This window comes from Excalfactoria chinensis, chromosome 6 (assembly GCF_039878825.1).
Source record: "Excalfactoria chinensis isolate bCotChi1 chromosome 6, bCotChi1.hap2, whole genome shotgun sequence".
Classification (NCBI taxonomy): Eukaryota; Metazoa; Chordata; class Aves; order Galliformes; family Phasianidae; genus Excalfactoria; species Excalfactoria chinensis.
The window spans coordinates 3,240,605-3,267,824 of NC_092830.1; the positions used below are offsets into that span (position 1 = coordinate 3,240,605).

General features: G+C 43.2%; 3 protein-coding genes and 1 long non-coding RNA gene across 9 annotated transcripts in view; 3 read left to right on the plus strand and 1 right to left on the minus strand.

Moving 5' to 3' along the window:
- On the plus strand, positions 1-6,394 carry LOC140254022 (uncharacterized). Its single transcript, XR_011904043.1, has 3 exons — positions 1-47; positions 5,133-5,191; positions 6,300-6,394. It is a non-coding gene; the product is annotated as an uncharacterized lncRNA (long non-coding RNA).
- DYDC1 (DPY30 domain containing 1) lies at positions 5,437-10,439 on the minus strand. Of its 4 annotated transcripts, XM_072340197.1 has the most exons (6): positions 10,336-10,439; positions 9,998-10,150; positions 9,765-9,887; positions 9,151-9,222; positions 8,205-8,297; positions 5,437-6,184 (listed from the first exon to the last, which is right to left on the minus strand). In XM_072340197.1, the coding sequence occupies exons 2-6, from the start codon at positions 10,142-10,144 to the stop codon at positions 6,137-6,139; spliced, it is 483 nt and encodes a 160-aa protein (XP_072196298.1). In that variant the 5' UTR covers positions 10,145-10,150; positions 10,336-10,439; the 3' UTR covers positions 5,437-6,136. The 4 variants fall into 4 exon arrangements, with proteins under 4 accessions (XP_072196298.1, XP_072196297.1, XP_072196300.1 ...); XM_072340196.1 differs by lacking the exon at positions 10,336-10,439 and having other exon boundaries at positions 9,998-10,329; XM_072340199.1 differs by lacking the exons at positions 9,765-9,887; positions 10,336-10,439 and having other exon boundaries at positions 9,998-10,329.
- On the plus strand, positions 10,437-15,596 carry EXOSC3 (exosome component 3). Its single transcript, XM_072340192.1, has 4 exons — positions 10,437-10,775; positions 10,855-11,004; positions 11,957-12,108; positions 13,325-15,596. The coding sequence occupies exons 1-4, from the start codon at positions 10,497-10,499 to the stop codon at positions 13,524-13,526; spliced, it is 783 nt and encodes a 260-aa protein (XP_072196293.1). The 5' UTR covers positions 10,437-10,496; the 3' UTR covers positions 13,527-15,596.
- The window catches only part of PRXL2A (peroxiredoxin like 2A), a 16,988-nt gene continuing 1,827 nt past the window's right edge, over positions 12,060-27,220 (plus strand). Inside the window, exons 1-4 of one of the 3 annotated variants that reach the window (XM_072340193.1) lie at positions 12,060-12,108; positions 13,325-13,412; positions 24,504-24,683; positions 25,217-25,308. In XM_072340193.1, coding sequence (XP_072196294.1) covers positions 13,409-13,412; positions 24,504-24,683; positions 25,217-25,308 — 276 coding nt within the window. In that variant the 5' untranslated portion in view covers positions 12,060-12,108; positions 13,325-13,408. Of the gene's footprint in view, positions 12,109-13,324; positions 13,413-19,552; positions 19,705-22,258; positions 22,477-24,503; positions 24,684-25,216; positions 25,309-27,220 lie in introns of those variants that run through there. The other 2 variants (XM_072340195.1, XM_072340194.1) reach the window with 2 other exon arrangements.

Below are 27,220 nucleotides of genomic sequence, written 5' to 3' on the forward strand. Positions count from 1 at the left end.
CAAAGGTTTCTTGATGGAGCTCCCTGCCTACTTGAGGCCTTATGAGGGTAAGCACACTTTTTCTTTTGTTTTGGTGTCTGGGGCTGTTTTGTTTGAGCGTATCCTCATCTGCAGCAGCCTACGTCTTTCTTTAGGTTTTTTTTACATTACAGTGTTATACCTTTTGTACCAAAGCATACTATAAGTAATAAAACAAACAAGCATGAACCCCAATGTGACCTAATAGCATTATTCATGATTTAGGCTGACTACAGGGCTTAGGAGTGTTTATTGGTCATTTCTGGAAGTGGAGTATTCAACTTAGGCTCTTTGCAAAATGTTGCTGTTCAATGTGACTGGAATTAGATCTTCTCAAGGAAGTAAACTTGTTTTGGTCCTGTTAAGGGAAGCTGAAGCCTGTAGTTCTACTAGGTGGGATAAAAGAAGGGCAAAAGAAGCAGCTACTCTCTAACATCCTGAATGCTACCCTACGTGGGTTGATATTTGTAAGGCTAAACAAGCACTCTTTTTTGGTGTATCTGCTTCTTATTCTACTCTAGTATTTTCTCATCCCTTCACTTTCTACCGTTTCCAATGCTTACTATGGATGGATTTGTTCTAGGGGTACTTAATTTCCTAAATTCATACCCTGTCTCCTACGCACAAGGTGCTTTCTTTTCAAAATACTGAAGTAGCACCCACCATAAATCAACTCCTTTAAAGTGTTCTTTTGTTTGTACCTCTGGAATTCATAGCTATTAAGGAAACAAGCACTATGTCTCCAGTTCATCTCTTTATTCACCATTTCAGATCGCTGTGCATGCCTTAGCATTCCAATAACAATGGTCAAAGCGCGAGTTATTCAAATGCTGGTTGATCAGTTCTGTTGCATCACCTCTCCCCACCCGCAGTAGCACAGAGTAATGTTTTTGGGGTTCTGTGAATCTTTAGAAGCAAGGTCAGCAAAGAGATTGCGGTGTGTAATTATTTTTAAGGCACATGCATAGATTCCCACGCAAATGGCATGAATGTTTTGCTAGGACTCAAGTGTGAGCCCGGCCAGTAACTTCAGTAAGCACAGAGCTGATCTCCGCAGGAAATTCTCTAGACAGAATGGAACTAGAATAAGAAGTTAACTTCCAGATCTAAAATTCACAAGTTTTTGAAGCTGTGCAAAACTGAAGGATTTCTGCAGTCTACAAGACTGGAGTAATAAAAAGTTATATCAAGAAGATACTTCTCTTCCCATGCAAAGCAAAATATAGACCAGTCAGCTGAGCTTTAATGGTTTTAAGAGTTAGATGTTCTTTTCACAATAGAAAGTATAGGAAATAATACTGGTGTGTTGGCCCCAGATGAGAGAGCTTCTATGTGCTGAGAACAGCGGGGCAACAGTTGTAGGTGCTGTGTGGGCATCAAAAGAATCTGTAGCAAATAATGGGGAACAGTGCTACGCTGTGGGTCCAGAGTCAGACCAAGTATGTAATAATATACAGGTATGTTTGTACTCTCCTTTGCTGGTTGGTTGGTTTTTTGTTGTTGTTGTTCTATTAAGCAATGCTTGGACAAATTCTGAAACAAAAGCATATATCGTGTAAATACATTGAATTTCACAAACAAAAAACCCTTACAAATGCACATAAGAGAGGTAAGGGGTATATGTGCCTAAGTTAAGAATGGTGTAGGCCTGAAAAATGGTAGGAACTTAATTCTAAACATATTAAGAATTCAGTGTCTATATAAACATGCTCTATCAAGAGAGTAGATAGGGCAATTGCTTATCATTGTATTTTTAAGAAACCTGCCTGTGTAGCTTTAAAGTATTGTAACATCTTAAGTGTAGCCCAAGAGATAATGATGTGTTTTTTCCTATAGGCTGTGCTTATGTAGGCACATATGAACACTGAAAAATGTTGAAGAACAGCTGCCTCAGAGCTTCGCAGCAATCCCAGCTCCAGACATTTTCAGCTGTCGGTGCCTAAGGGTAGCTTTTCAGTGCAGCTAAGTTTACAACGAAACAAACAGCAAATCCTGTCTCCAGGGTTACAATTATCAGTTAGGTAAATAGCATTTTTTAAACTTATCTTCTTAACACATCGGTGGCAAAACCAAAATTGCTCAAGATAACAACGAACCAAATACAGGTGTGTCTGCGTGCAGCCAGTCATTTCTAGAAGAAAGTACAGTCAGGAGGTGGGGTAGAAAGCAAGCAGAATGATTGGAGAAGCCCAACACACTCCCAGGAATGCGACTTGTAACTGAGCAAAGGGGAGCTGCAGTGCTCTGCTGCTGCCTCAGCTATCATTTATTGCAACGTTCTCTCTTTCCCCCACCCTTTTCAGCATAATGAATCCTCTTCCTTCTATAGGATCTTTCCCTACAAGTAGTTTGAATCAGCGTGTTACAAGTTGAGTAAATAAGAGGTGAGCGGAGGTAGAGCTCATGCTTACGCTAGGGAAGATCAGTCCTCTTACTGATTGCTACAGAAGTTTCAGGGAGAACCAAGTGGGTCACTTTCTCCCTGCACCAAGAAAGGAAAAAATAAAGGCAGGCTAATTGAGATAATTTGAGTTTAGACACAATTCCTCCTTCTTCAGAAAAGAAGTGAACATCCTCATTGGAATCTGCAAGACCATGTTGTATTTGTGTACAAACCACTTATTGAAATCATTTATTTTGTCCAAAAACCAATTTTGCTGAACTCAAACACCAGTGGGTTTCACATTCAACTAAAATAAGCTATTTTTCACTATTACTTCATGAAAATTAAATGGAAAAATGTCTTAACAGTATATCCTCTTATTAGACCCAAGAGTGACTCCTCAAGAAGTGACAAAATCTCCTTATTGAGTTTGTGGACGGACTCTTAAAACTTCTTAATAGCCTTCAAGGAGGTTACAATAATTGAGGTGAGTTTGGTTATGACATTCCTAACCCGTGTCCACTCTAAGTCAGACTCAAGCTTCACGTAGGTTTTGAAGTATAGCTGGGATTTTAAAATATACCAGATGCAAAATGATGGGGAGGAAGGGTTTTGACTTTTTAGTGTAGTATATGGTTGTGTGTCAGTAAAGAAATGTCAGTGCAACCTTTTAATAAATAACAGATGCTTAAGGTTAACTACCAAGATAACAATGGTGAGCCTTCTCTACTTGTAACATCAGCACTTCCCTGATGTGTTACTTTACAGTAATAATACAGCCATGCTTGGTATCACTAAGTCACTTTGGGTATTTTAAACCTTGCCTTCAATTAACTCTCATTCAAACAGTCAAATTTAATTCATTTTGAGCAAATTAGAGTAATCTAACAAACTAGTGGTCTCAAATTGTTCCCGAAACAGTCTTTGGCTTTGGGTGCCCTACATCTGAGGTTACATTGGAAGCACTCAGAGTCTCCTTAATGGACATCGTTTTTCATGATGAAGCCTCTTCTAGAATGAAGTACTTGAAAGTAAACTTGGTATCAACCCCAACAATTCAGATCTATGTTGTTTATGGTAGTAACAAAGAAGGCGTAGGACCCCTAATCCTGTGAATCAGAGTCCCCTGCTCCTTAAAAAGCTTCCTATGCTGTGTCAGCTCAATTGAATGACTTTTTCCCTCTAATTTTGCCTTTCTTCTGCCATTGTTAGCCCATAATAGCCATATAAATGTTTATGACAGTCTAATTTTTACCTTCATCTGAATGGAAACACACGAGCATAAAGCGCAAGGACTTAATAAGCATTTTTAATGGTTATGCCACAAACCAATGAAATGTAATAAGCAAACAAAAAAACTAACAGGGTATTTTAAAATGTACTTTGGGCCTTATCTGCAAAAAGCAGGATTAGTGTCTCTTCTAGCTGTAGCTGATAGACAACACTGCTTTTTATCTTACCTAAGAACAGGAACAACTTTCAAGAAGTAAAGCAAATAATAGCTGGCTTCAAATACATGTAAACTGTCCTAGCAAAGTCCAGAGGAAATCAATTTTACATTTAATCTGGACTAATTCATCCAACTCTCGCTGCCATTAGCAAGTTACTGCGTACAGCGTTTGCTTACAAAAGGATGTTTCTTTAGGCTATGAATAAGAATCACCGCTGTAAGGGATTGCGTACTTAATAAAACCTACTCTTTTAAATGATAGCATAAAAACGTGCTTGCTGCAATGTGTATTTCTCCTCCCAAGAGAAGTATTTTTCACATTGCAGAGCTTCTTTTTGAACTGACTGGTAGTTAAACTGATTCATTTTGTCCTATTTTGGGCTTCGTATCTGTTTTCAGCCTTATGCTCCAGTATTGCTGGAATGAGAACAGCTGGGATTGGGCACGTCACTATCAGCACGTTCTCTGGAGGGTCTGTGCTTGGGGTCTTATAATAAACTAAGCAATCCTGCTCCTGTTCTGAAGAAAAACTATAAATCCAGAAGTTTTTTGTCAGTATTTAATATTCTATTTTCAGCAATGCTTCCTATCATCTACCTCTGAATTCCATTTTCTCCATTTCACTGAAGTGTTTGCAGTGGAAAAGCAAACTGTCCATTAACTCCCATTAGGAAACTGCGCTTTGTTGGGCTGTTTTTTAGATAGTATGCAAGGGTTGAACTGTCACATCACCTGTAATAATGACGAAATAGTGCTTTTTGCATTGTTCTGCACCTGTCCGATGATAGAGATCAGCAGAAGAAGGTAATGGTTTTAAGCTGTCTTCATTTAATTCCAGACTCAGACACCTAAGCAGAAGTTATCTTTGTTGTGAACAACAGTAATGTTTCCAAATTACCCACAGCTGTGACACAAACTGCTCCCATATCTAAGATAAGAGTTCTTGTAAAGCTATGAGAGGCAGACTGAGCACTGCGACTGTGCTTGTCAGATTAGGAAGGACCAGAATTCCTTTAAATGACATTTGGTTACTTTATGTCTTTATATACTAACAGATTGACACAACAGCAAAGAAATGGGTAAGCTAGAATCTGCCATTGGTTTTTGACAGTCGTTAAAGGAATTTTCTGGTAAAACCTTCCATTGGGAAACTCAAGTTGGTATCTAGGAAGAGAATGAGAAACAGCAACTGAGAATCACCAACGAAAAGACAGCTAAAAAGAGCTGAAACAAAATGCCAAAGGGTTTGTAACAGACGTGACCACTGTTTCTTTTTTTTAGGATGCACTCTAGTGGACACAGCAAAATGGAATGAGGATACAAACGTTATGGAATGACAGGTAACTTGCTGGAATTGGTGATGGGAAGTACTTACTGGAGTGTTTGAAATCATGTCTTAGAACTAGGCAATATGTTTAAGTTCTATATGTGAAGGCTGAAGTTTATCTGGTAAACACTGCTAAACAAAAGGACTGCAGTATAAATACAGCTTCAAATGAAAGCATTCATCTCTTTATCCAATTAGTCCATTCAAGACTGGCACAAGAAGCTGCTGTGTATATGTTAATAATATACTGTAATTAGATTTATTTAGTGGTATTTAGTACAGATAATTGACACAGTTTGTTAACATGCAAATGCAGGAGAGATTATTTTCAGAACTGACTAAACCAAAATGAATGTGCTGGTGCTTGCAGCTCACCTGCAATTGCACAGTAACCAGTAAGGGTTTTAAACTGTAAACAACTGGAGTCATAACAAGTACCTCATGGTTTCTGATGGACTGACATCTTCTAGTACAGCTTTGTGCTATGTCCTTCCAATATGTGAAGGGAGCAAGTGAACAGGAGGGGGAGCTGTTTACGAGGGTGGGTGGTGATAAGACAAGGGTGAATGGTTTTAAACTGAGCTGGGGTGGGACGTTTAGGTTGGATCTTAAGAGGAAGTTTTTCACCCAGAGGGTGGTGACACACTGGAACAGGTTGCCCAAGGAGGCTGTGGATGCTTCAAGAATCAACAGGTAATCAACAAAAAATACATTTATTTCTTTTATCCCATTTCCTGTTTCTTTCCTCCAAGTCAGCCGTGCCAGCTGCTGTGGTGTAAGAACAGAAAGGAAGCACGGCATGCCAAAATTAACAGGCTTTATAGGAACACCCAGAAAGCAAAGAAACCAAAACAACAGGTATATATGTAATCAGTTCTCTATACCAAGTACACAGATTAACACATTGCCATTCAGGGTCAGCTGGTAACAAGTAGGATTCATTTTTACTGCTTTCAGATCAACTGGAACTTTCTTGTTCAAACTCTGGCGTTAAATCAGTTGCAATCTAAAGACAAAAAAAATATGTATCACTTGTTACCATTTACATTGTACAGAGAAGGAAAAAACTCATATGACAGACGAGTCTATTCATTAATAGAACTATGTATCCTTCCATTCAGATAAATATGACAAAGTTTCACCAGTAGACTCGTTCATCCAGTCAGTTTGGATGATGCGATACAACTTTGAGAACAGAATGGTTTCAATGCTAAAGGTGAGTATAGTTTCATTTTATTGATCTATTCTTAAATTGTGTTTTCATATGAAAATTGTAGCACTGGAAAACCTGTGATGACATCACCAAAGGGTTTATGTAATCCAACTTTAAACAATGTTAGGCATGAAATCTTTGTGGGTGATGCAGAAGATATGGGTGATGGTAATTTGAGACAGCCAGTGTGGCTTCACCAAGGGCAGATTGTGCCTCACCCATCTGGTGGCCTTCTATGATCAGTGGATAAAGGAAAGGTAATAGATGTGTCATGCACCTGGACTGCTGCAAGGCCTTTGATATGGTCCTGCATCACATTCCTGTCTCTAAATGGGAAAGATATGGATTGGATGAGTGGACTGTTCAGTGGATAAGGATTTGGTCGGATGGTCACAGGCAGAAGATTGTGGCTGACAATTCTCTGTCTAAGTGGAGGACCCCAGAGGTCCATCTTGGGACCAGTCTGTTTGCTGATCAGAAGGCCAAGTGCATCATGGGCTGCATCAAAAGAGGAATGACCAGCAGGGTGGGGGAGATTACTGTCCCCTCTACTCTGCCCTTGTAGGCCTCATCTGCAGTACTACATCCATGGCAGGGTTGTTTAAACTGGTTAACTTTTAAGGTTCCTTCCAACTCAAGCCATTCTATGGTTCTTTGATTCATTTGCACTTCTGGTTTTGCAGTTCATTTATTTAAGAACATGTAAAATACACCCAAAGCCTCATGTATGGTTTTTAATACTCGGTTGCCAGAAAATAATAATAAAAAAACAGGGCTAAGCAAGGCCTTGAGATCCCGTCACATTTACCTCTTAGCAGAATCCAAATAATTGTGGAAACTTGGCCCTAGTCATAAATACATTCACAAATGTATTTGGAGAGCACTTATAAAACAGGTTGTTACTAAATCAGCCTTAAGCTTAAAGCGCGTTAATGCCACAAATTTCGATTCTGAGCTGGGATTATACTACCATTGTAAGAAAACAAGTCAGCAAATGACTAAGGCTAACAAAGGAAAAAGGCCTCAGCTTCAGTACTAAATCCAGTCCAGCCAAATACCGAGTCACGCTATTTAGAATACTGTAGCTGAAAAAAGATAGATGCATCAATGTTTATCTCCAGTGATATGCGTAAAGCAGCATCATCTGTTTAATGTACTGCCACGCTTTACAGTCAGTGACAGTTGATTTATACCTTCTCATGTACTAGGACTGTCAAGCACAAAGTGAATAAAAAAATAGGGGTGTAGAAGATGGCTGCATATCACAATTTAGATTGACAGTTGTAGTATTGGAGTAAGTACTGTCATGCTGGCACAGGGCTTGGATAACCTGATTCTTAGCAGGTCTTTGCTGCAGTGAGCACTGTGCACTTGGTACTTGGTCTTTTACATTAAATAGCTGTTCAGGTATCTTAGCGTTCTTTTGCACAATGTACTTCAGACCAATCAGAATAATATAAGTCATTGCATTCAGAAGCAAGCTAGCTTTTGTGATTGAGTCCGTGTCCTGTTTGACACCTGCTCAAAAAGCAAAGGAAGGAAGGTTGCTTCCTCTTTGAGAATATTAATACATCCATTCATAACACGCAGAACTATAAAGGGGCATTTTAAATCTTTGGCACTTTATTCACTCAGCACCACATAGGCAGCCTTTCAGAATGTATAGGCTAAGGACAGCATGAAGACTGTGGCCCAAATAACATCCCTTCAGATTGTAGTAAAGAACTGGTATAGGGTTAACTAGAACAGTCTTAATCTTCCTTTTGTCAGCAAGCATTAATTCCTTGTAACCTTTTTCTTTCCAAACACTTACCTCAGACAGTCCACTCTCATCTAATTCCTCAACTCTGGTCAAATTAGGTGCTCCTGCTCTATCTGTAAGCTCAGCTATTGTCTTCTCATCTTCCTGTGGTAATGGAAATACGTTTTCAGTTAGAAGTGTTCTGTGTCATGAGCAATCATCTACAGTGGATACTTTGAACATGCTAAAATGTAGTTTAAGTATGAATGTAAAGACAGTACTTCAGATGCTTGCTAGACAAATGTGTTAATGTGCAAATGGGGTCTTTGTATGCCTGTCAAGACTGTTTTTACAAGGGTCTTAGGGTTCTTTTTTGCTTCAGTTTATAAGCATGCTTTCTTCTGCTACATTTACACTGTCATTCTTCTAATTATGTGCTATCAGTATCTTGACACAGTGCTCTAAAAATATCTCTATTCTGCTCCAAGTAAAGTTAGGAAATATTTCACGTCTAAGTTAAGTGTCAATGATCAGTCTACATGTTTTACTGAAACAGCATTATATGACAATATGTTTACATGGAAGACCACAGAGTCAAGAGGCATCTCAACTCCAAGTGTTGGTTCCTCTTCCAGGTGTGGCAAATGGCCTTCAGGTTGCCATAGCAGTAAAACGGAACTATCTAAACATTTACATTAGACATGTTCAAGTTCTAGTATTTTCTTATTAATAAAAATAAAAAAAAAAAAAAAAAAAAAAAAAAAGCTGAACTTAAGCTAGATTTTACAATAAATTTATGCTCTGTTCTGAATAAAAGCTAAATAAACCCAATAGAACAGATGAGAATTCAAGTCTAAGACCTAGGCTGGAAGGAAGCGTTAAACGTTCTTCCCTAATGTTTGGTTTCTGTTTCTTTGTGTTCAAGGTTTCTGCCTTGTGTTTTGTATTTAGGGACTGGATCTGAAAAAGAGAGCTGATTAACAGTATTTCTTTATCTTGACTAAGCTTTGGCTTAAACCTCCGGATCCTTCTGCTGCAGCTGCGTGTTCTCTTCTTTATTCTGCAGTTCCAGCTTCTCACGTTCTTGTTCCTATCGTAAGGAAGAAGACAGCTGAAGATAGCATGTATGCCTTTGATACTCAGTTCCTCATGCTCTTTAGTAGTTAATATTTATTATCTCCTATACTTTGGATTAGGCTCTTTGAAGCTTTGTACAGCATCTAGTACAAACAGACTACTCCATATAGATTCTATGGGAGAAAAAATAGCTAAGATAATTAACTGCAGAAGACAGTCTACTTATCCTAAGCTAATTTTCTAACATATCTTTAGTTAGTTGCTCTTTAGCTTAGTCTCTTCATTTCTGGTAACATCTTGTCATGTAGCAGGTAAGTTTTTCTCCCCAGCTGCTCAACAGTCCTTTCTAATTCCTTTGGAAACAATGATATTTCCAAAATGTGATGTTTAAACGCTTTTTGTTATCTTTTTCCTTTCAAGATCAGAATACAATTGTAGGTCCTTTCCAACCTTGTGATTCTACAGTGATTCTATGATGATGATGACTACTATTGTAGTGACAGCTACAAGTTGCCCCAGCATCACACGCTCCTATAATTATGTACTACTATTAACCTGCCGTTGTTCTTCAAGTCTCTGTTGTATCATTAGCTCTTCTTCCTTCATTTTTCTTAACATTTCAAGTTCTTCCAGGGCTGCCTGCTGTTCTTTTTCCAGTTCAACCCTTTCCAACGTTCTCTATTCCAGTGGTAACAGGAAATCAATGAAAGAAAGGCAACAAAACACAAAGAGAGATAAAACAGCATCAGTTAGATCGCCATGAAACGCTTTGCCTGAGGTAGGCCCACCTTCTGTTCTTCTTCTAGAGTTCTCTTGTAGTTGTAAATCCAGTGTGCCAGGTACTCTATTGGGTCTGCGGGCCGACGCTCCACAACCTCCGCCAGACCCTTTTTCAAGCAATTTCCCAGGCATCTCCTCAGGTATTGAGACTCCATTCACACCTATTGACAAACAGACGGCTATTAGTCGCCGGTATCGGAATTCAGACAGGAATTCGCGGAAGTATTGACTGCATCACATCCCCAGTGTGATGTTGGTGGTTTTAGCAAAGCTAATTTAATCAGTTAATATGAGAAAGTCCGGTCCTGTCCCCCCCCGTTCCCTACTGCGCGTCCTTCCGCGTTACCGAGCAACCGCACTCCCGGCTGGAGCCTGCGGTACTTGGCCGGGTGGTGTCGCTGTCGCTCAGCCCACGGCCCGTCCATCGGCCGCCGCCATTTTGCGTCTGCTTCCGCCGGAAGGCCGGCGGGCATCGGGCATGCGCGGCCCCCGTTTAAGCCCGAAACGATGGCGGGCGGAGGCGGCGTGCCGGCGGCGTCCCCCGTGGGGCAAGTGGTGTTGCCCGGCGATGTGCTGCTGCTGCCCGAGCACGGCGAGCAGGACCTCGAGAAGCTGCCGCTCGGCACCAGCGCGGCCCCGCGGGGGAGGCTGCTTTGCGGGCCGGGCCTGCGGCGTTGTGCGGGCGGGCTGATGGTGACCAAGTGCGGGCTGCTGCGGCACCGGCAGGCGGGCGGCGGAGCGGCGGCGGCGGGCGGCGCCTACTGGGTGGACTCGCAGCAGAAGCGGGTACGGCGGCAGCTGGCTGTGGGGGGCGGTGATGTGCGGGACGAGCCCGCTGATCGCTTGTACCCGTTGCCGCTTGCAGTACGTGCCGGTGAAAGGAGACCACGTTATCGGCATCGTGACGGGCAAGGTGGGAGACGTGTTCCGGCTGGACGTCGGTGGCAGCGAGCAGGCCTCGTTGTCCTACTTGGCCTTCGAAGGCGCGACCAAGAGGAACAGGCCCAACGTGCAGGTAACGCTGCCCGCCGGGAGCTTGCCTTTGTAAAAGGTGCTTTTACCACTCGCACTGCATAAAAGAGGAACGTGGCTTTTTCTTAGACCTTTTCTAATGACCGGTATGGGGTGTCCCGATGAGGCCGTGAGTCTTTTCTATTTCCTCGAGAGCTTTGTGTGCTTCTTCACTTCTGACCTTGCACCTTTCCCGTTAGCTATTAGTGGCAGGTGTAACTCGTGCAGTAACGTGGGTCCCAAGGGGGCACTCTGAGGCTTTTAAAGCATCCTCTTGATACTGGTGCTGGTAGAGGAGGGTTTGCTTTGTAGCATTTACAAGTTGTTTTGTATTAGCTGCATTCACCAGAAATGCCGTCAGCAGAGTGTAAAATGGGCTGTGCTTTAAGAAGGAATAGACTAGAATGGCTTCTGGTACACCTTCTGAGTTAAGAATCGTTCCCTAACATGTAACCTTTATCTCCCCTCTTTTAATTCAAAGCCATTCCCCCTTGTCCTATCACTACTAGGCTATATAAAAAGTCACTCCCTTTAAGCACTGGAAGGCTTTGATGGGGTCTATCCAGAGCCTTCTCTTCTCTAGGCTCAATAAGCCTAACTCCCTCAACTTTTCTTTGCAGGAGAGGCACTTGGGCCCTCTTTTGACCCATTCCAATGGTTGTCTTGTGTCAGGGGCCACAGGCTTGGACCAAGTACCCCATGTGGGGCCTCACAATGGTAGAGTAAAGGGGTTACCTCACTCACCCTTCTGGCTACCCTTCTTTTGATCCAGCCTGGGATCCCATTGGCCTTCTGAGCTGCGAGTGTACACTGCTGGTTCTTGTCCAGATTTTCATCCAGTTTACAACTGTTCTGTTGTCTTGGTGTCTCTTTATGGACTGAATGTTCCTTACAAATGTGCAGTGTTACCTTCTCTAATACTTTCTTTTGTTGTTTTTTGGCACTGCTTGCTTTAGGTGGGAGACCTTATTTATGGTCAATTCCTTGTAGCAAATAAAGACATGGAACCAGAAATGGTCTGTATAGACAGCAGTGGAAGAGCAAGTGGAATGGGAGTGATTGGACAAGACGGCTTCCTCTTTAAAGTTTCCTTAGGTCTGATAAGAAAGTAAGTACTAAGAAAGCCAGTTGTGCTAAAGTGTTGGGGTTGTTAAACTCAGCATGTGTCTAAACAACACACAGTCATTTGTTCCTCTCCCTCCAGACCCCACCCTGCTTTTCCCAATAGGCCTGGAAATAGAATTGATTAAAAAACACAAAGTAGAATTCGTGGGTTGAGATAAAACTATTTACAAAGAGAAAAGAAAAAAGATACTATTTATGACAAATACATATATATGTGAATGTATATAGCAAGTTAACCACTGACTGATGCCCAGCTAGGCCCTAAGCAGCAGAAGAGAGAGAAAAAAGGACTCACGTCCCATTCAAAACTTTCCTTTTGCGTAATGTTATATGGTATGGAATATCCCTTTGGCCACTTAAAGTCAGCTGTCTGATTTCTATCCCTTCTCAGCTGCTTGGGTGCCCCTGCCCTGTGCTTCCCAGCTCCTTGTCAGTTCCACGTCCCCCAGTTGGTAGGACAGTAAAAGAGAGTGGGGAAAAATGAAGTATGCTTGGCTCTGTACAGCAGTGTTCAGCAACAGCTGGAAACATGGGTGTATTATCAACATTGGTTTTCTGCTAAAACCAGAACAGCGTCTTACAGACACTGAAGGAAAAGACAATTCTGCGCAGCTGAAGCTAGGGGAGTAGCATTGTGTTTTTAGGTAGGATATACACAGCTGTCTCTAATCTCTGTAGTGTGAAGTAGCCAGTAATTAGGCTATGTGGTTGCTGTGGTGCATTTATATCAGTTTTACTGGGTAAAGGATGCGTGTACATCAAACTAGCAACAGTGTGTGACTATCACAAAATACCAGCTGATAGTGATAAGTGATGGTCAAACTTCTTGTTGCTCTGATGTTGAGGGGAGGAGAGCATCTGTTCTTAGAAATGCAAAGTAGTCAATTCATACCTGGGTTTTGTAAGTAATTTGGTTTACATGCCTTATCATTGATGTGAACAGCTAAGTTATTTTTCAGCCTTGTTCTTGGTAACTCTTCTGCCTAATTAGGAAAACAACTACAATGCACGGGTGCTCTCTTTAGGTGCACGTGTTTTGGGAGGAGAACTTCAGTTCTGATATGGCTGGATGTGCAATTTGAATTTGAACCTTTTGGAGTTGCTCTTGCAACTAGTGCTGCTGTTGTGTTGCTGACTGATATTGATGTAATACTTAGCATTCACTTTTTCCTCCAACCTTTTCTCATCTTATTTTACAGACTCTTGGCTCCCAAATGTGAAATAATCCAGGAGCTGTCACAGCTGTACCCATTTGAGCTGGTGCTGGGAATGAATGGAAGAATATGGGTAAAAGCAAAAACAGTTCAACAGACTTTAATTATAGTCAATATTTTAGAAGCTTGTGAGCATATGACTGCAGAGCAGAGGAAACAAGCGCTTGCCAAACTGTCAGGGAATTGAGAAGAAGGAAGTCTGAGGGTTTGCGATCGCTGTAGGATATTCTGCTTATTTTTGTATTCAGATTTATATTAAAAGTCTCACTCTAAATGAAGTACTAGATGTTTTTGGTGGTTCTTTGTTCCCTTTATGCACTCAGCTACCTTATTTAGGATACCTTGTGGTTATGAAATACTGTCCATTGTTGTGGATTGTGACTGGTGTGAAGAGGGGCTTGAAAAGCTTCAATGGTGAGTTTTGACATGAAGTTTTTCCAGAACAAAACTGGTCAGTTTATAAGCTGGGTATATTTGGTTTTACTAGTTAATAGTAGAGCTTCCTATGGTACATGTTTACTTGGGGTAACTGTGAATCATCAGTTCTGGTCAGGTGTTGTGTATAATTAGTGATGGATCGATCTAATATCTTAGAGAATTTGAGAATAGAGACCCAGGTGGAGAAATGCAAGGAAGTAATTGTAGGTTGTACCTGCAAGTAATTACAGTGTGCTTCAGGTAAGGCTGAATGCATCATCCCGGTGGCATTAAAACTTTCCCTGAAAGATAAGCTGGCTAATAGTCTTGATGAAACAGAGTTCAGAATATAACTTCAGTATGAACATTCAGGAACCTTGATGGCTAAATGGTACTGTGAGGGTTGCTTTGAAAGTGATGCCTCCTGTTCTGTTATGTTGGCCCACCATGTCAGAGGTCAGTGATGGTATGGCAGTACAGGTTGAATCTTTGCTCTAATATTCTACTACACGTTGTTGCCATGTAACAGATGGCAGTATAGGGGCAGTCTGATTAAGTGCCATCTGATGTGGAAGTGCTTATGATGCAAAGAGGTGGAAGCGAGCTCCTCCATGTGAAAGAATTTGCACTCATTGCCATTTGTTGATGCTTGCTGAATGTTTATGCAGACCAAACAGTGGATGTGCACTTGCAGCCCAGAAGGCCAGCTGTGTTCTGGGCTGCATTAAAAAAGGGGTGGCCAATGAAGAGAGGGAGGTGCTTGTCCCACTCTACTCAGCTCTTGTAAGGCCTGGTCTGCAGTTTATGCCTGGCAAAAACACAGGTAATGGTGGCACTATGTTGAAAAGCAGTGTTTTGTATCTGTTATGATTTTGCTCTCCTGTAGTGTTATCGTGCTCTTTGTTGTAGTTACCATGGAAATGAGTAGGAGGTGTTACTTTTGGAGTGACCTATGTAGTTGACTTAATAGCAGTGATATTTGAAGTCATTTGTGACTCCAAGTGCATTTTAACTAGAGATGAGCTAAAGACCACTGCAGCAATAGCTGTGTCCTCAGCAGTAGGCAGTTTCCGTTTCTTAGCATACATCATAAAGACTCAATACATTTTTGCTTCATGTTTAGCATAATAAACATCTCCAAAAAATAAGTTGTTGGACTTGGTTGCGTAGTAGTTATCTGCATTCATATAAAGGAAATGCAGTCCTGGGACTGGGAGGATATCGCTGTCATTTTATTGTATGAATAGATTGTTTCTGATGTTTTGAGGAAGTTCCCAGAAGAGGTGGTGGAGTTCTTTGACAGCCGGGAGCAATACTTAAACGTATCCATCTTAAAGGACTACAGCAGCCAAGTTAGCTGTTTTAAGCAATTACCTGAATGCATCCTGTGGTTCTTAAGCTGAGTTGCTTGATAAACAATATCCAATAAACTACAAAAATGGTATAATTGATGTAAGCCTGCAAATGTTCCTTAATTCCAAATAGAAATGGAATCTTTCCTACTTGCTCAGTCTTTTGTTCAAAGTTGAGTTCATGGTATTTAATTAAGATGACTGGGAAACGCATTTACTCATTTAGAAGTTGCTTCTATTCATAGCCACACCTGACTCATCTTTAATATGCTTACTTGGGGCTTCCCCTGATTCAATAAAAACCAAACTAACTGTTTCCTTCTGAATTGTAGCCATTAGATTAATAGTGCTGTTATTTCACTGCCCTTCTTCTTTAGCATTTAGGGTACTGTTCATCTGCTTGGTAGTTCTTTTTAGAAGTCTTTGACCTTTGCCTGTCTCCTTTGCTCCTAATTGAAGTGACTTGCACTCACATGCTGTAAATACTTAAAAGCTTTTAATGTCTTGGGTGTATGTAACTACACTGTAATAAGGATTTCACTAAGTCTGTTATTCTTTGTTGTCTCCTCAAACTGGTGAGAATCCGTGGAGGTTTTTTGTTATTAGGAAAAGGAGTCATAATAGAAGCATTTGACTAATCATATCAAGGAGCTAATTCTAATGAGGTTTGTGAATGTTCTGGAATCGTAATGGTAAAACCACAGGAAGTGGGAATGGCACGGATCATTTCCTGAAGAGTTGTGGCTTCAAATGAAATTAGCCGAATCTTCCCCCTTTTGCCTGTCTAAGCAACCTCCCTTCCAGAAGTTTTGAGTTTTAAGCCTAATCTGTTTGATAAACGAGCATTCATTGATTTTTTTACAAGTCTGCTTTTTGTGGTGCAAGGGAGCAACTGGTAACTTTGGAAGTTTTCTATGTTATTACTGCTCTGTTTTACAGCGCCCCTTATCATGTTCTACTGGCAGTTATAGAATAGTTTGAGTTGGAAGGGACCCTTAGAGGTCACCTAGAGCTCAATCAGGTTACTCAGAGCCCATGCATCCTGACCCTGAACTTCTCCGAGGATGAGGCATCCACTATCTGGGCAACCTGTTCAGTGCCTCATCACCTTCATTTAGAAATTATTTATTCCTTATATCCAACATTAATCTCCCCTTATTTAATTTGAAGCCATTTCCCTTTGTTGTGTCACAACAGGCCCTGCTAAAGAGTGTCTGCTTCTTTCTTCTGTCTTAAATCTTTCTTTTAATATCTAAAGGTTGGGGGGTGAGGTCTTAAAACTCAAAGGCTGCTCTCAGGTCTTCTGGAGCCTTCTCCAGGCTGAATAGCCCCAACTCTCCCAGCCTGTCCTCACAGGGAAGACATTCCATCTCTTGGATCATTTTTGTGACCTTCCTCTGGATAACCCCAACAGATGCATGTCTCTCCTGTACTGAGGAATCCACATTTGGATGCAGTCTTCCAGCTGAGGTCTCACCAGTGCAGAGTACAGGGGATGCAAGTTACCAAACTGAAGACAACTCCAGTTATAAGCTAGTATGGACGCAGTATGTGTTCCAAAGATGAGCACAACTGCTTCTAGTTCAAGTTCTTATGGAACGAAATTGAAACTGCAATAGAAATAGGTGGCTCTGTTTGGGTTGATGTGTTGCACAGAGGCCAAGAGTAAGTCTAACACAAGCTTTAGGTGTGTGATGTTGAAACTCAGTGTGCTAGTAAAACATACTTGTTTTACTTCAGCAGAAGAAAGTTGCATGTGCAAGTAGCTCAGTGTAATAAGAGGATTAGGAGCTTATCTCTAAGGCTGTAGTTAGTGTGTGGCTGTACCTCTTCTGGATGAGAGGTTTACTGGGCCCAACTACTCATTACCACCTACCAACAGTAGTTTTCTGGGATGTGTATTTGATGCTTGGCCAAGTTTTGTTGGAATGACCCAGATTCTTTTCATAGTGGTGGCCTTTTGTTTTTCTAATCTGGTTCTTTAGCAGAAGAGGTGATTTTTCTCTGAGCTTTTACAAACCAAGTGCTGCTCATTGAATCAATTCATTAGAAAAAGCCCCGTTCCTTTAGTGCCCGAACCATTAATTTTCAGTGTCCTACCTGATGTGAGAAGACATTAAAATACTAGTACTGACATTGTGTGTTTCACCACATCTTCTTTAGGCTTGAAGATGTTTTTTCCTTGGTAGGTGAACTTAGCATTATTGAACTTAGTAGGTGAACTGGCATCTCTTGAGATTATATATTACTTTTCTCTCAGTCATAAATTCCTTGATTCCTTATTACTATATTTTCAACTGTGTGCTTTACAGTGCCAGACTTAATGAATGGATTGCATGTTCCTATTTGTTCCTATGAGTGCCTGCTTTTGTGGGAGCTGATTCCTGTATCTCTTGCTTCTGAGCCTGTGTTTGACACACTAACATTCATTTAGGAAGCCACCCCTAGAAAGTATTAGTACTCATAAAGCCAGCTGGAGCCAAAACAGTAAAAAAAATGAGTAGAAAATGGAGGCTGGGTGGTAAAACACCAGATACCTTGAAGAAAACTTGCTTTGGAAGAAAGGGGATAGAAAATGGGGCTCAAAGCAAAGCCCATCTGCCATCAAGATGCTTGACTGAGGAACACGTAGAAGGACTGATGACCTCATCAGCTCTTTCTGAAAGATACCTGTTGTATTACAGTAACTGATAGGCTCTTCTGTGATTCAGAATGTTTATTAAGCTATTGCCAGAAAGAGATTTGTCTAAATATCTGTGTATCCGTTAAGACTTAGTAATTCATTCTGCCTTAGCCTACCCCTGCATTGCCATGTTGCTTCTGAGATCCTCTTTTTCTTGGTAGAAAAGACAGGCGTTATGTAATCCCTTTGTCTTAAAACACCCTTGATCTAAAGCTGATCTATAGAAGCATGATCCAACAAGAAACAAATAATTAACTTCTGAAGTAACACAGAGCTCTGTCATTCTGTGCATAAATTGAATGTTTCGTAATGCTACGGTCATGTTTTAGCATAGATACTGATACAGTGCATGCCAAGGTGGCTTATGTGCTGGCATGCTGGGGAAATTTCATTGGCTGATGGACAGTTGGCAGAACTACACTCTTAATTCTGCTGTTTCTTTACTATGAGAGTGGGGATGTGCTGGAACAGCTGCCCAGAGAGGCTGTGGATGCCCCGTCCATCTTTGGAGGTGTTCAAAGTCAGGTTGGATGGGGCCCCGGGCAGCCTGGGCTGGTATTCAGTGTAGAGGTTGGTGGCTCTGCCTGCAGCAGGGGGTTTGGAGCTTCATGATCCTTGAGGTCCCTTCCAACCTGGGCCATTCTGTGACACTCCTATGCCATCTGATTATGAAAGCAGGAAGAGGAGAACTCAATGTGGTTTTAAAAATCATCATTCAATACTCAAGAACTAGACATTGTGGATGCCTGTCACTCCGTGTAATGTTATTTTATATTAGGGGTTTTATTGTCTTCTTGTTGAACGGGAACAATGTGCAAATAAGGTGTGCATGGACAAACAAAACCATTACAGATCAATCATAATCTGACCTTATCCAGAAGGGAAAATGGAAAAATAAGTGATTTAACTTTCCATTCAGCTTGTTCTTGCTTGATGCTTGTCAGGGTCTCCCCTTTGGAGCACAGAGTAAATGAGATGGGTTTTGTCTTGTGAAAGCTCTTTTCCCTTGAGAGCACTGGCACAGCCTGTTAGGGTTTTAATTATTTGATGACAGCTGAATGTGTTACGAGGGTGGACATTGACAGGACAAGGGGGAATCGTGTTAAACTGAGACAGGGCAGGTTTAGGTTGGATCTTAGGAGGAGGTTTTTCACCCAGAGGGTGGTGATGCACTGGAACAGGTTGCCCAAGGAGGCTGTGGATGCCCCATCCCTGCAGGCATTCAAGGCCAGGCTGGATGTGGTGCTGGGCAGCCTGGGCTGCTGGTTGGTGACCCTGCACACAGCAGGGGGTTGGAACTGGATGAGCACTGTGGGCCTTTTCAAACCAGGCTGTTCTCTGTTTCTGTGATGCTGCTGTCCATGGCTGCCTTGCATACAGACAGTGCAGCACCCTTCAGACACAGCACGATCTGGATCCTAAGGCCTAATTATTCTTTACCTTTTGGTAACTGGCTGCCAGTGCTGGAGCCCTGAGGAGATAGTCCCTTATAGAGCTGCTGACTGGATTGCTGCCCGGTGACCACGAGTGACTGAGGAGCAGCTTGCTCATTAGATGATGCTGTGACATGTTATTGGCAGGCTTATCTGGGCAAGTACGTTCTTGAATGCATTTTAAGTGCCCCGTTAATCAAACTGCTGGAATGATAAGGTCACTGCATTCTTGGACTTTGCTCATAGTTTGCTGTTTTTTTTTCCTCCCGCCTTAAACATATTTATACAGCACGCATTTGGGGCTTTCCCTTTGGTTCGTCAGAAGCTATTAAAATCTTAACGAGGACATGAAAGGATTAGAGATGGAGACTGAACTCTCCTCGCTTTTGCTGGCGGCCTGAGGGGGGCGAACCCCGAAGCACGTGGCCACTGGGCGACCGGGGGCGGTGCCGGGCGGCAGCACGGAGCGGCGGCGGCCGTGTGAGTGAGGGCGCGGGGCTGGGGGCGGCCCGGGGGTCGGGGCAGCGGTGCGGGCGTCCGGCGGCGGCTGCGGGGCCGCGGCGAGCGGTGCGGGAGGGTGCCGGCTGTCAGCCCCGCGGGACGGGAGGCGGCCGCCGCGGCCTTCTGACCTTGCTTTCTCATCGGTGCTGCCCCCCCGGGAGGTGCGGGAGGTTGCGCCCGCGGGGCTGATTTGCTTGTCCTTGCGGTGTCATGTTTGGGCTGAGCCCCGTTTTGTTGCGACGTTGAGACTGTGCGTGAGTAGGCGCAGCGAGAGACAAAGAGCTCCTGTGCTTCGTTCTTAGCGCTGTTCCCAGCGACTTGGTGCGGTGCCCGGTGCGCTCGGGCTGCAAAGCTTCTGAAAGCCGCTGAGTGCCCCTTGGGCTGCTCCGAGCCCAGCGCAGCGACTGCTGGCTAGAAGAAGGGGGGGGGGGTTAAGGGGGAAGGAAATAAGTCTTAATTTGAGCTCTATTTATGCAGTTCTTGCAGGTTTCAACCGGGAGAGAGCCATGTGCTTGCCGTGTTGCTGAGTGTAGGTTGGCTCCATTGCAGATCTGTTGGTGTTCCCCTACTTTCTGCTCCTTTGCAGGCTGCCGCAGTGCTTAGCTTTGTAGCTGTGGATCCCAGCAGACCCAGCTGTGAGCTCAGTCTGTAATGTCTGCGCATAAGCGCTTGCTGCAGTTCTGTGCTTCAGTGCTTCGTTCCACCTGTGCAGCAGCTGTGTGTGTTGGTTGAGCAGAGATTTGAGTTCTCCTAGACACAGTATTGAGCAGCCCATTCCCTCGGAATACCACTAAAAGGTGGAAAATTGGAAGCTCTTCCAAGTGTAAGAGCTGCTTGAAAGGGCAGAGTAATCGAGATGTGGGATTGTGGCATGTCTTGAGAGCAGATTGGGGCACATTACATGGCCTGTCGGTGGTCTTCCAAGGACGGAGGATGGTTGTCTTGCTTGACACAAATTGGACTTCCAACCCAACCCATCTGAGTAGAGCAGTGAAACGTGCAGGTTGGGAAGAAAGCTGGAAAGATGGCTGCTGCTTTTGATCCGGGGAGTGATTTGTAGCAGGATCTGTGCAGTGAAAGAAAGAGTCATTGAGGTTATATTAAAAAAACACACCTAAACTCGTACCTTCAGAACGTTAGGAGGGTGCTGTGTGTGTTGACTTTGGCATTTAAAGGACAATGCGGGTTGGCAGGGGCCTCTGGTTCAACCCTTGCTTAAAGCAGGGCTGGTTTTGGAGTTGGATAGGTCGGTGTATTTTGCAATCCCTAAAGGTATTTAAAAGCTCATCAAATCCTGATGAGCGTGTCAGTGGGTTATTGTGAGTTGTAAATTTTCTTTAAAAGGAGCTAATTACCAAGATCTTTGTGATCTGGTGACTCATTTCTGGCGGTATGTCTCATAAAAAGTAATCAGCTCAAACCTGTGTTTGGGATATGCAAGTTGTGACAAAGCTCTGGGAAAGACGTTTATGCTCAGGATGGGAGGGAAGAGAAGGGATGAAGCAGCAGCGGTCAGAACCAACTTGGGAGAAGTTTTTGATTACAGAATCACAGGATGGCCTGGGTTGGAAGGGACCTCAAGGATCACCAGTCTCCAACCCCCCCCCCACCACAGGCAGGGCCACCAACCTCCATATCTAATACCAGCCCAGGCTGCCCAGGGCCCCATCCAACCTTGTCCTTGAACACCTCCAGGGATGGACGAGGCATCCACAGCCTCTCTGGGCACCTCCAGCTCTCATAGTAAAGAACTTCCCCTTGACATCCAACCTCAGTCTTCCCCCCTTTCAACTTAAAACCATTTCCCTTGTCCTGCTGTTATCTACCCTTTCAGAGATGAGAGGTTGTTATGTGCAGTCTGCCTTGTGGCAGCGCTGAGTGTTTCCACTCCTCCTTGTTCTTAGGAAAAGTATGCAAGTAAATGTGTGTGCTGCCATGACTCTGATAACTGGAATTCACAAATTTTCCAGTGTTTTTTGACACAGCTGCAGCAGGTTGTGTTTATGCAGCTAAAGTAAATGTTTAAGGATAGCTATCCTCTTAATGACCCATTTTTTTCTCCATTTGTGGGTGGCAGGGAAATGAGACATCGAGAGAACCGTGTTTCAATTGGTCTTCTTGACAGGAGGTGAAGACCATCAACCAGCTCTTACAGCAGGGCTGAGACTTGGCTTGTTGAAATTTGGGTTAGCTAAGTACTGACAGACCAGACAACGACTCGCTGTTATCTTGGGAATCTCTGATGGTCACCACAAAACCACACCAAAAAAAAAAAAAAAAAGGTATTTTTTTCTTTGGCTTCTCTCTGTTAAGAGAAGTGCCCCAGCACTTGTGGAGGCTTTGAGGGCTGGAGGGAGGCTCTTCAGCGAAGGGCTGTTAGCTGTGTCTCCTTGGTTGTTCCATGTTGTTTGGACGTGCGGAGGGGGGGGCTGTTAGAAGTCGAAGGGGCTGATTTAGAAGGAAGACGCTTATTGTAAAACTGCGTGGCTCTAAAAACAAACAAACTTCAGCGCAGCTGCGTTCTCAGTGACTTACGGAATCAGCTTCACGAGAGCGGAGTTGATGGAAGCGTTAAGCCCGGCTCGGCGGGGATTGGACAGCCGTTCTGGCGTCACCGCTGTCGGACCGCAGCGCATCGCTCCGGAGGAGAAGGCGGCGGCGGGGCTGAGCTCGGCGCTGCCCGCCCGTCCCGCAGTGCGCTCCGCTCCGCTGGGCACCCGCTGCTGCCCGGGGCTCTGCGGGCTGCTTCGGGTGAGTGCGCAACCGCGGGCGCTGGAGCCGTTCGGGGTGCCCCGGCCTGTCTGCTGGCTGCGGGTGGTCGCAGAGGATGGAGGGGCGACGCGTTTGGGGTGGTGGAGGGTTGCGGTGTGGTTTGGTAGGGGAGGCAAGTCGGTGCTGCTGTGCAGGGCCGCTTCTTCCATCTCCCTGTTCAGCCAGCAAAGGGTCGCACGTCTGGGTGAGTATCTCGTTCAGTTAGCAGAGCCCGAGGAGCCCGGTTCGACTGAAGAGGTGTGTTGGCTGAGATCATGATCTATATCGGGGTTACAGTTGGCTGGATGTGAAATAGTGGAGGGAAGCTGGCTTTTAGCAATGCTAATGGTGCCAGCACTGATGATAATGCTAATGAAAAGAAAAAGCTATGCGGGAAGTTGCTTGTTTAGTAGTTGTCACAAACTTGGCAGCCCTTCTGTACACAAATGAAATGCACGAGGGAATGCAGCTTGGTTTTATCGCCATCCTTTCTTGTAACTAAGAGTTATGAGAAGAACATCTCCACCAGACAAGACTGGAAAGTATATCTGGATCTGCAGAGTCTGGGAGGGAGCAGAACGGGGCTGTGGCCTTTTGGTGTGCCATGCAGATGGAGCATCAGGGCGACACTTTGAATTGCACTTTGGTTGCTCTATGAGCTGGGGTCAGGATGGTCTCCGATACGAGTTGGATGCACAAACCAAAAGTTGTCCTTACAAGTACGATTTTATGCGCTTGAAAAAGTATGTAGACAAAGCAGATAAGGACAAGGAAAGTTTCCCTGTGTTAGAAATAAGCCATGAAATTAGGTTCTCTTATCTGCGCCGTGTTTGTGTAAACTGCCCTTGTTTCCTGCTTAGGCTTGTCATCTGAAATCCCAGCCTATCTCAGGCTCCAGGATTCTCGTGTTTCTAGGTACTGTGGTCCTGTCTTCCTCAGCACCAAGCATGGTGTTATATGGTGCTACAAAGGGAAATAAGATCTCTTTTTTTCAGTGTTTTCCTAACCATTCCTGCAGGTCGGCAGGCAGTTCACTGTGTTTGGTTGTCAGCGGCCTTCTGAAACTAGTTTTAAGGGTGGAAATAGACAATTTTCTCCTGGGAAGTTCTGGGCAATGTATCTGACACAAAAAGTGGGACCAACTCCTGCTTTATGCTTTCAGAATTATAGCTGCCGTTAGCTGTAGAGATAAACATGGTGTGTGTTTCTGGTCTGTTGCCAGTCACAGTTCAAAACAGTAACATTTTTGCAGTGTTTATAGGGAAAAAGAAATCTCTTCTGCATGGAACTGTATATACAGGCATCACTAGTCACCAAGATCAGGGAATGCAGATGGCCATAGGAAATATTTGACTCTGTATTGTGGGAAACTAAAGTTGAGTGACTGATGGAATCTACAGGCTTTTGTAACACTGAACTGTTGTGATGTATATGAGCAGTGACTTTTCACCCTGCTAAAACTCAGTGACTTTTGTACCAGTTCTTGCTCACATCTGGATCTTGAGTTATGTCCTGGGCTAAGCTTCCCTCTCCCCTCTCTGGAAGGCGGCTGTCAGCCCTCCCCAGTCTTGTGAAACATATGCAAAGGTCAGGATTGGGTATTGGAGCCCTCAGCAGGGAGCATGACTACTGGGTAATGAAACTGCCCTGAAACCGGAGTCGCTGATAACAACAAGCAGTTAGTGCTTTTAAGATATGAGCCAGCATATGTAATGGCTTCCATTGCAGCGTTATCTGTTCTGATCAGTGGGTGTGAAATCAGGTTGTTTGTTCCAGATGTGATCTGCGGTTATAAGTGGTAGTTGGTCAGCATGTAGAAGGTGATGTCCAGGGCACGTTGGTTTGAAATGAGTTGCAAGTCTACATATTTCTTTCTGTAGGAATGACTGCTGAGCTCCTCTGACCTTGGCTCTGTACTTGCTTTGGTTCTAACATCAAACTGTAGGAAACAGGAAAGATTACCAGTTCCTCCTTATGTGGCATCATCAGTATTCAGTGCTAGAGCTGACTTTTCTTTCTCTTTCCAGAAATGTCCTTCCTACCGGACTTTGGGATCTTCACGATGGGCATGTGGTCGGTTGGTCTCGGAGCCGTTGGTGCAGCCATAACAGGGATTGTTCTTGCCAACACTGACTTATTTTTGTCCAAGCCAGAAAAAGCTACGCTGGACTTTTTGGAGGGGATAGAGCTAAAAACTTTGGGATCAGGTAAGATTCTGGATGTTTGAGTTGTTGTTCTTTGGTATGAGGTCTGAAGAAAGGACCTCTGTATGACTGAGGCTGGCAATGCTGAAGAACAGTTAGGTGTGCATACAAGGTTGAATTTTCCTATTTCAGAGATAATCTGTAGGGGATACAAGATTTCATGCAGTCCATGTGAGGTGTCTAAAGAGTTTCTCTTAGTCTTTCCTAGTTAGACGAAGAAGTTGAGTGTCCTCGATAGCAGATGATTCTGGTGAAGGAAAACCAACTACAGCTGGTATTTCTGGAAGGTCTATTTCAAATTATAATACAGATGATGTGTATAGTTTTCAGTGTATGTGAAGACACAGGAATAGAATAAAATCAGTAAAGCAAATAATACTCCTTTACACATAGAAAACTTGTCTGAATTGTTGGTTTATGATTGTATTTGCATGTGGAATTCTCTGCGATGCTTTGAGTTGCTCCTTAAAGGATTAATCGTGGTAACTAAGGGTGGCTGATATTATTGTTGATGCTGTTTTTCCCTGTATAAACAGAACCAAGAACATTCAAAGCAGGTGAACTGTGGAAGAAGAACGGTGCAGTGATCATGGCTGTGCGAAGACCTGGATGATTTTTGTGCAGAGAGGTACTTGTTGAGTTCGGGGGCTAATTAGGAAGAGTTAAGCTCTACTTGGGTAGATTCGCATTGAATAAAGCGAAGAGGTGAACAGGAGTTATCGTACACACCTGAAGTGTCTGGAAGACACGATCCTAGCACTAACTGGTTACTGGTTAACAATATATTAGTTTTGGTTTTCTTTGCAGCAGGTTTATACAGATTGATTCTTGAGTATTTTCCTTATGAAGGAGATCAATGCTTCATTTTTACAGGGATCTAGCAGACAGTAATTAGAAATGGAGACTACCCAAAACTCAGTTAAGAGTCCCGGGAGCTAGTCGTGTTCCCTATGTCCAAAATTAATCTCTATGAGCCTGGTACTCCCTGGTCAAAAGCAATCAAAGATTGGACTGGCAGAAATCTGTCAGATAAAGCTCACCTGCAAAAATAACAGGTCACACAAAGGGGATTCCCTCACTATTCTGGATGCTGAATGGGAGGCAGGAAGGCAGGGATTCTGAAGTCTATGTAGCCTGGTACTCATACTTAAGAGTGGGTTAAGTAACAAGATGTGATCCTTAAGCTGGCATTAGGCTTCTTGGGTAGAGGTGGAAAGTGACACTTAGAATTCAATTTGAATGTAAAATGCGCCCGGAAACAGTTGTCACGTGTACCTTGGCCATTATTTTTCTCATAGCTATGAGGAAAAACAGCTATTACGTTGTTACTTGCTGCTTCATAAAACAGAGAGTAATTAATACTGTAACCGCTTAATTAAGGTATCTGCTCCCATCAGTAATATCTACTTAAATATGTGTGGGACTTAAGGAAGGTATTAAATTACTCTGTCCACTGAACAGGTGTCATGTAGAAGGAAGGAGTGCATGTTGATTCCTTTAAATAAATAACTAGATTCATCTTTAAGCTCATAGATAGATCCTCATTGCTAAGGCATCCCCTATCACGGTTGGTTTTTGCTATGTTATACTTTGGAAAGGAACTTGAACTTGTTGGCAGTGCCAGGAAGGAACACGTATGTGCCCAAACTCATAACTTATAGAGGAGCCTTTTGTTCTAGACTAGAACATCATTTCTCAGACACATAGGCTGTTAATTCCCAATACAAACTTGTTTTGTTGATTATAAGAGTTTAGAATGGTATTAAAAAACAATCCAGATAAAGTGGCTATTAGCCATTCCCCTCACCCCTTCTTTTTTGTTGTTGTTAGGAAGAGCAATAAGGCAGTTTGTTCAAGGAAAAACAGAAAGTAATTAGTAGATATTTATGATCTGTAAGGAGAAAGGTGTGACGAGCCTAAGCAATGATCCTTTTAGTCTCACACTTTCCTACTCACTGTTTCCTTTTGATGTTGATTCATCCTTTTCATTTCATCTCAAAAAGATCAAGAGCAGTGAACTGCAGTGCCGCACTTAACCTTCCAGCTACTGATATCTTTCTCTCATGTCTTTTGTCTGTTTGCCCCGTCTATGTACTTACACCCCCTAAATTCTGGATAACCCACACACTGCAGACCTTGGAGTGAAGGCATATCACTTAGCTGACTGAGGGTGGTCAAGCACGTGTCCCCTCCACCCCCCACCCCTTGTTTTTTCGTAACAAGTGTAGAGTTATTTTGAGGACTTTTGCCCAATAAAAACGAATTATCTCAATTGGAGAAACCTTGGAGACCACCTTTGTACGAGCTGTGGGAGCAGGGGTTTCTTCAGCAGAAGGCAAGCAGATGCATGACAATACCATCTGTATTTATACACTACAGAAAGCAGCAAAGCAATATTGCTTCTTAGCTACTGCAAGCATATGAAGGAATTCCTTGTTTGTTTTCACTGGGAAATCTAGGGAGGGGAGAGTGTTTTCACTCCATTACTTATTGTAGACTTGATCCGATGTTCCTGCATTGAGCTCTCAGGTGCTTCACAC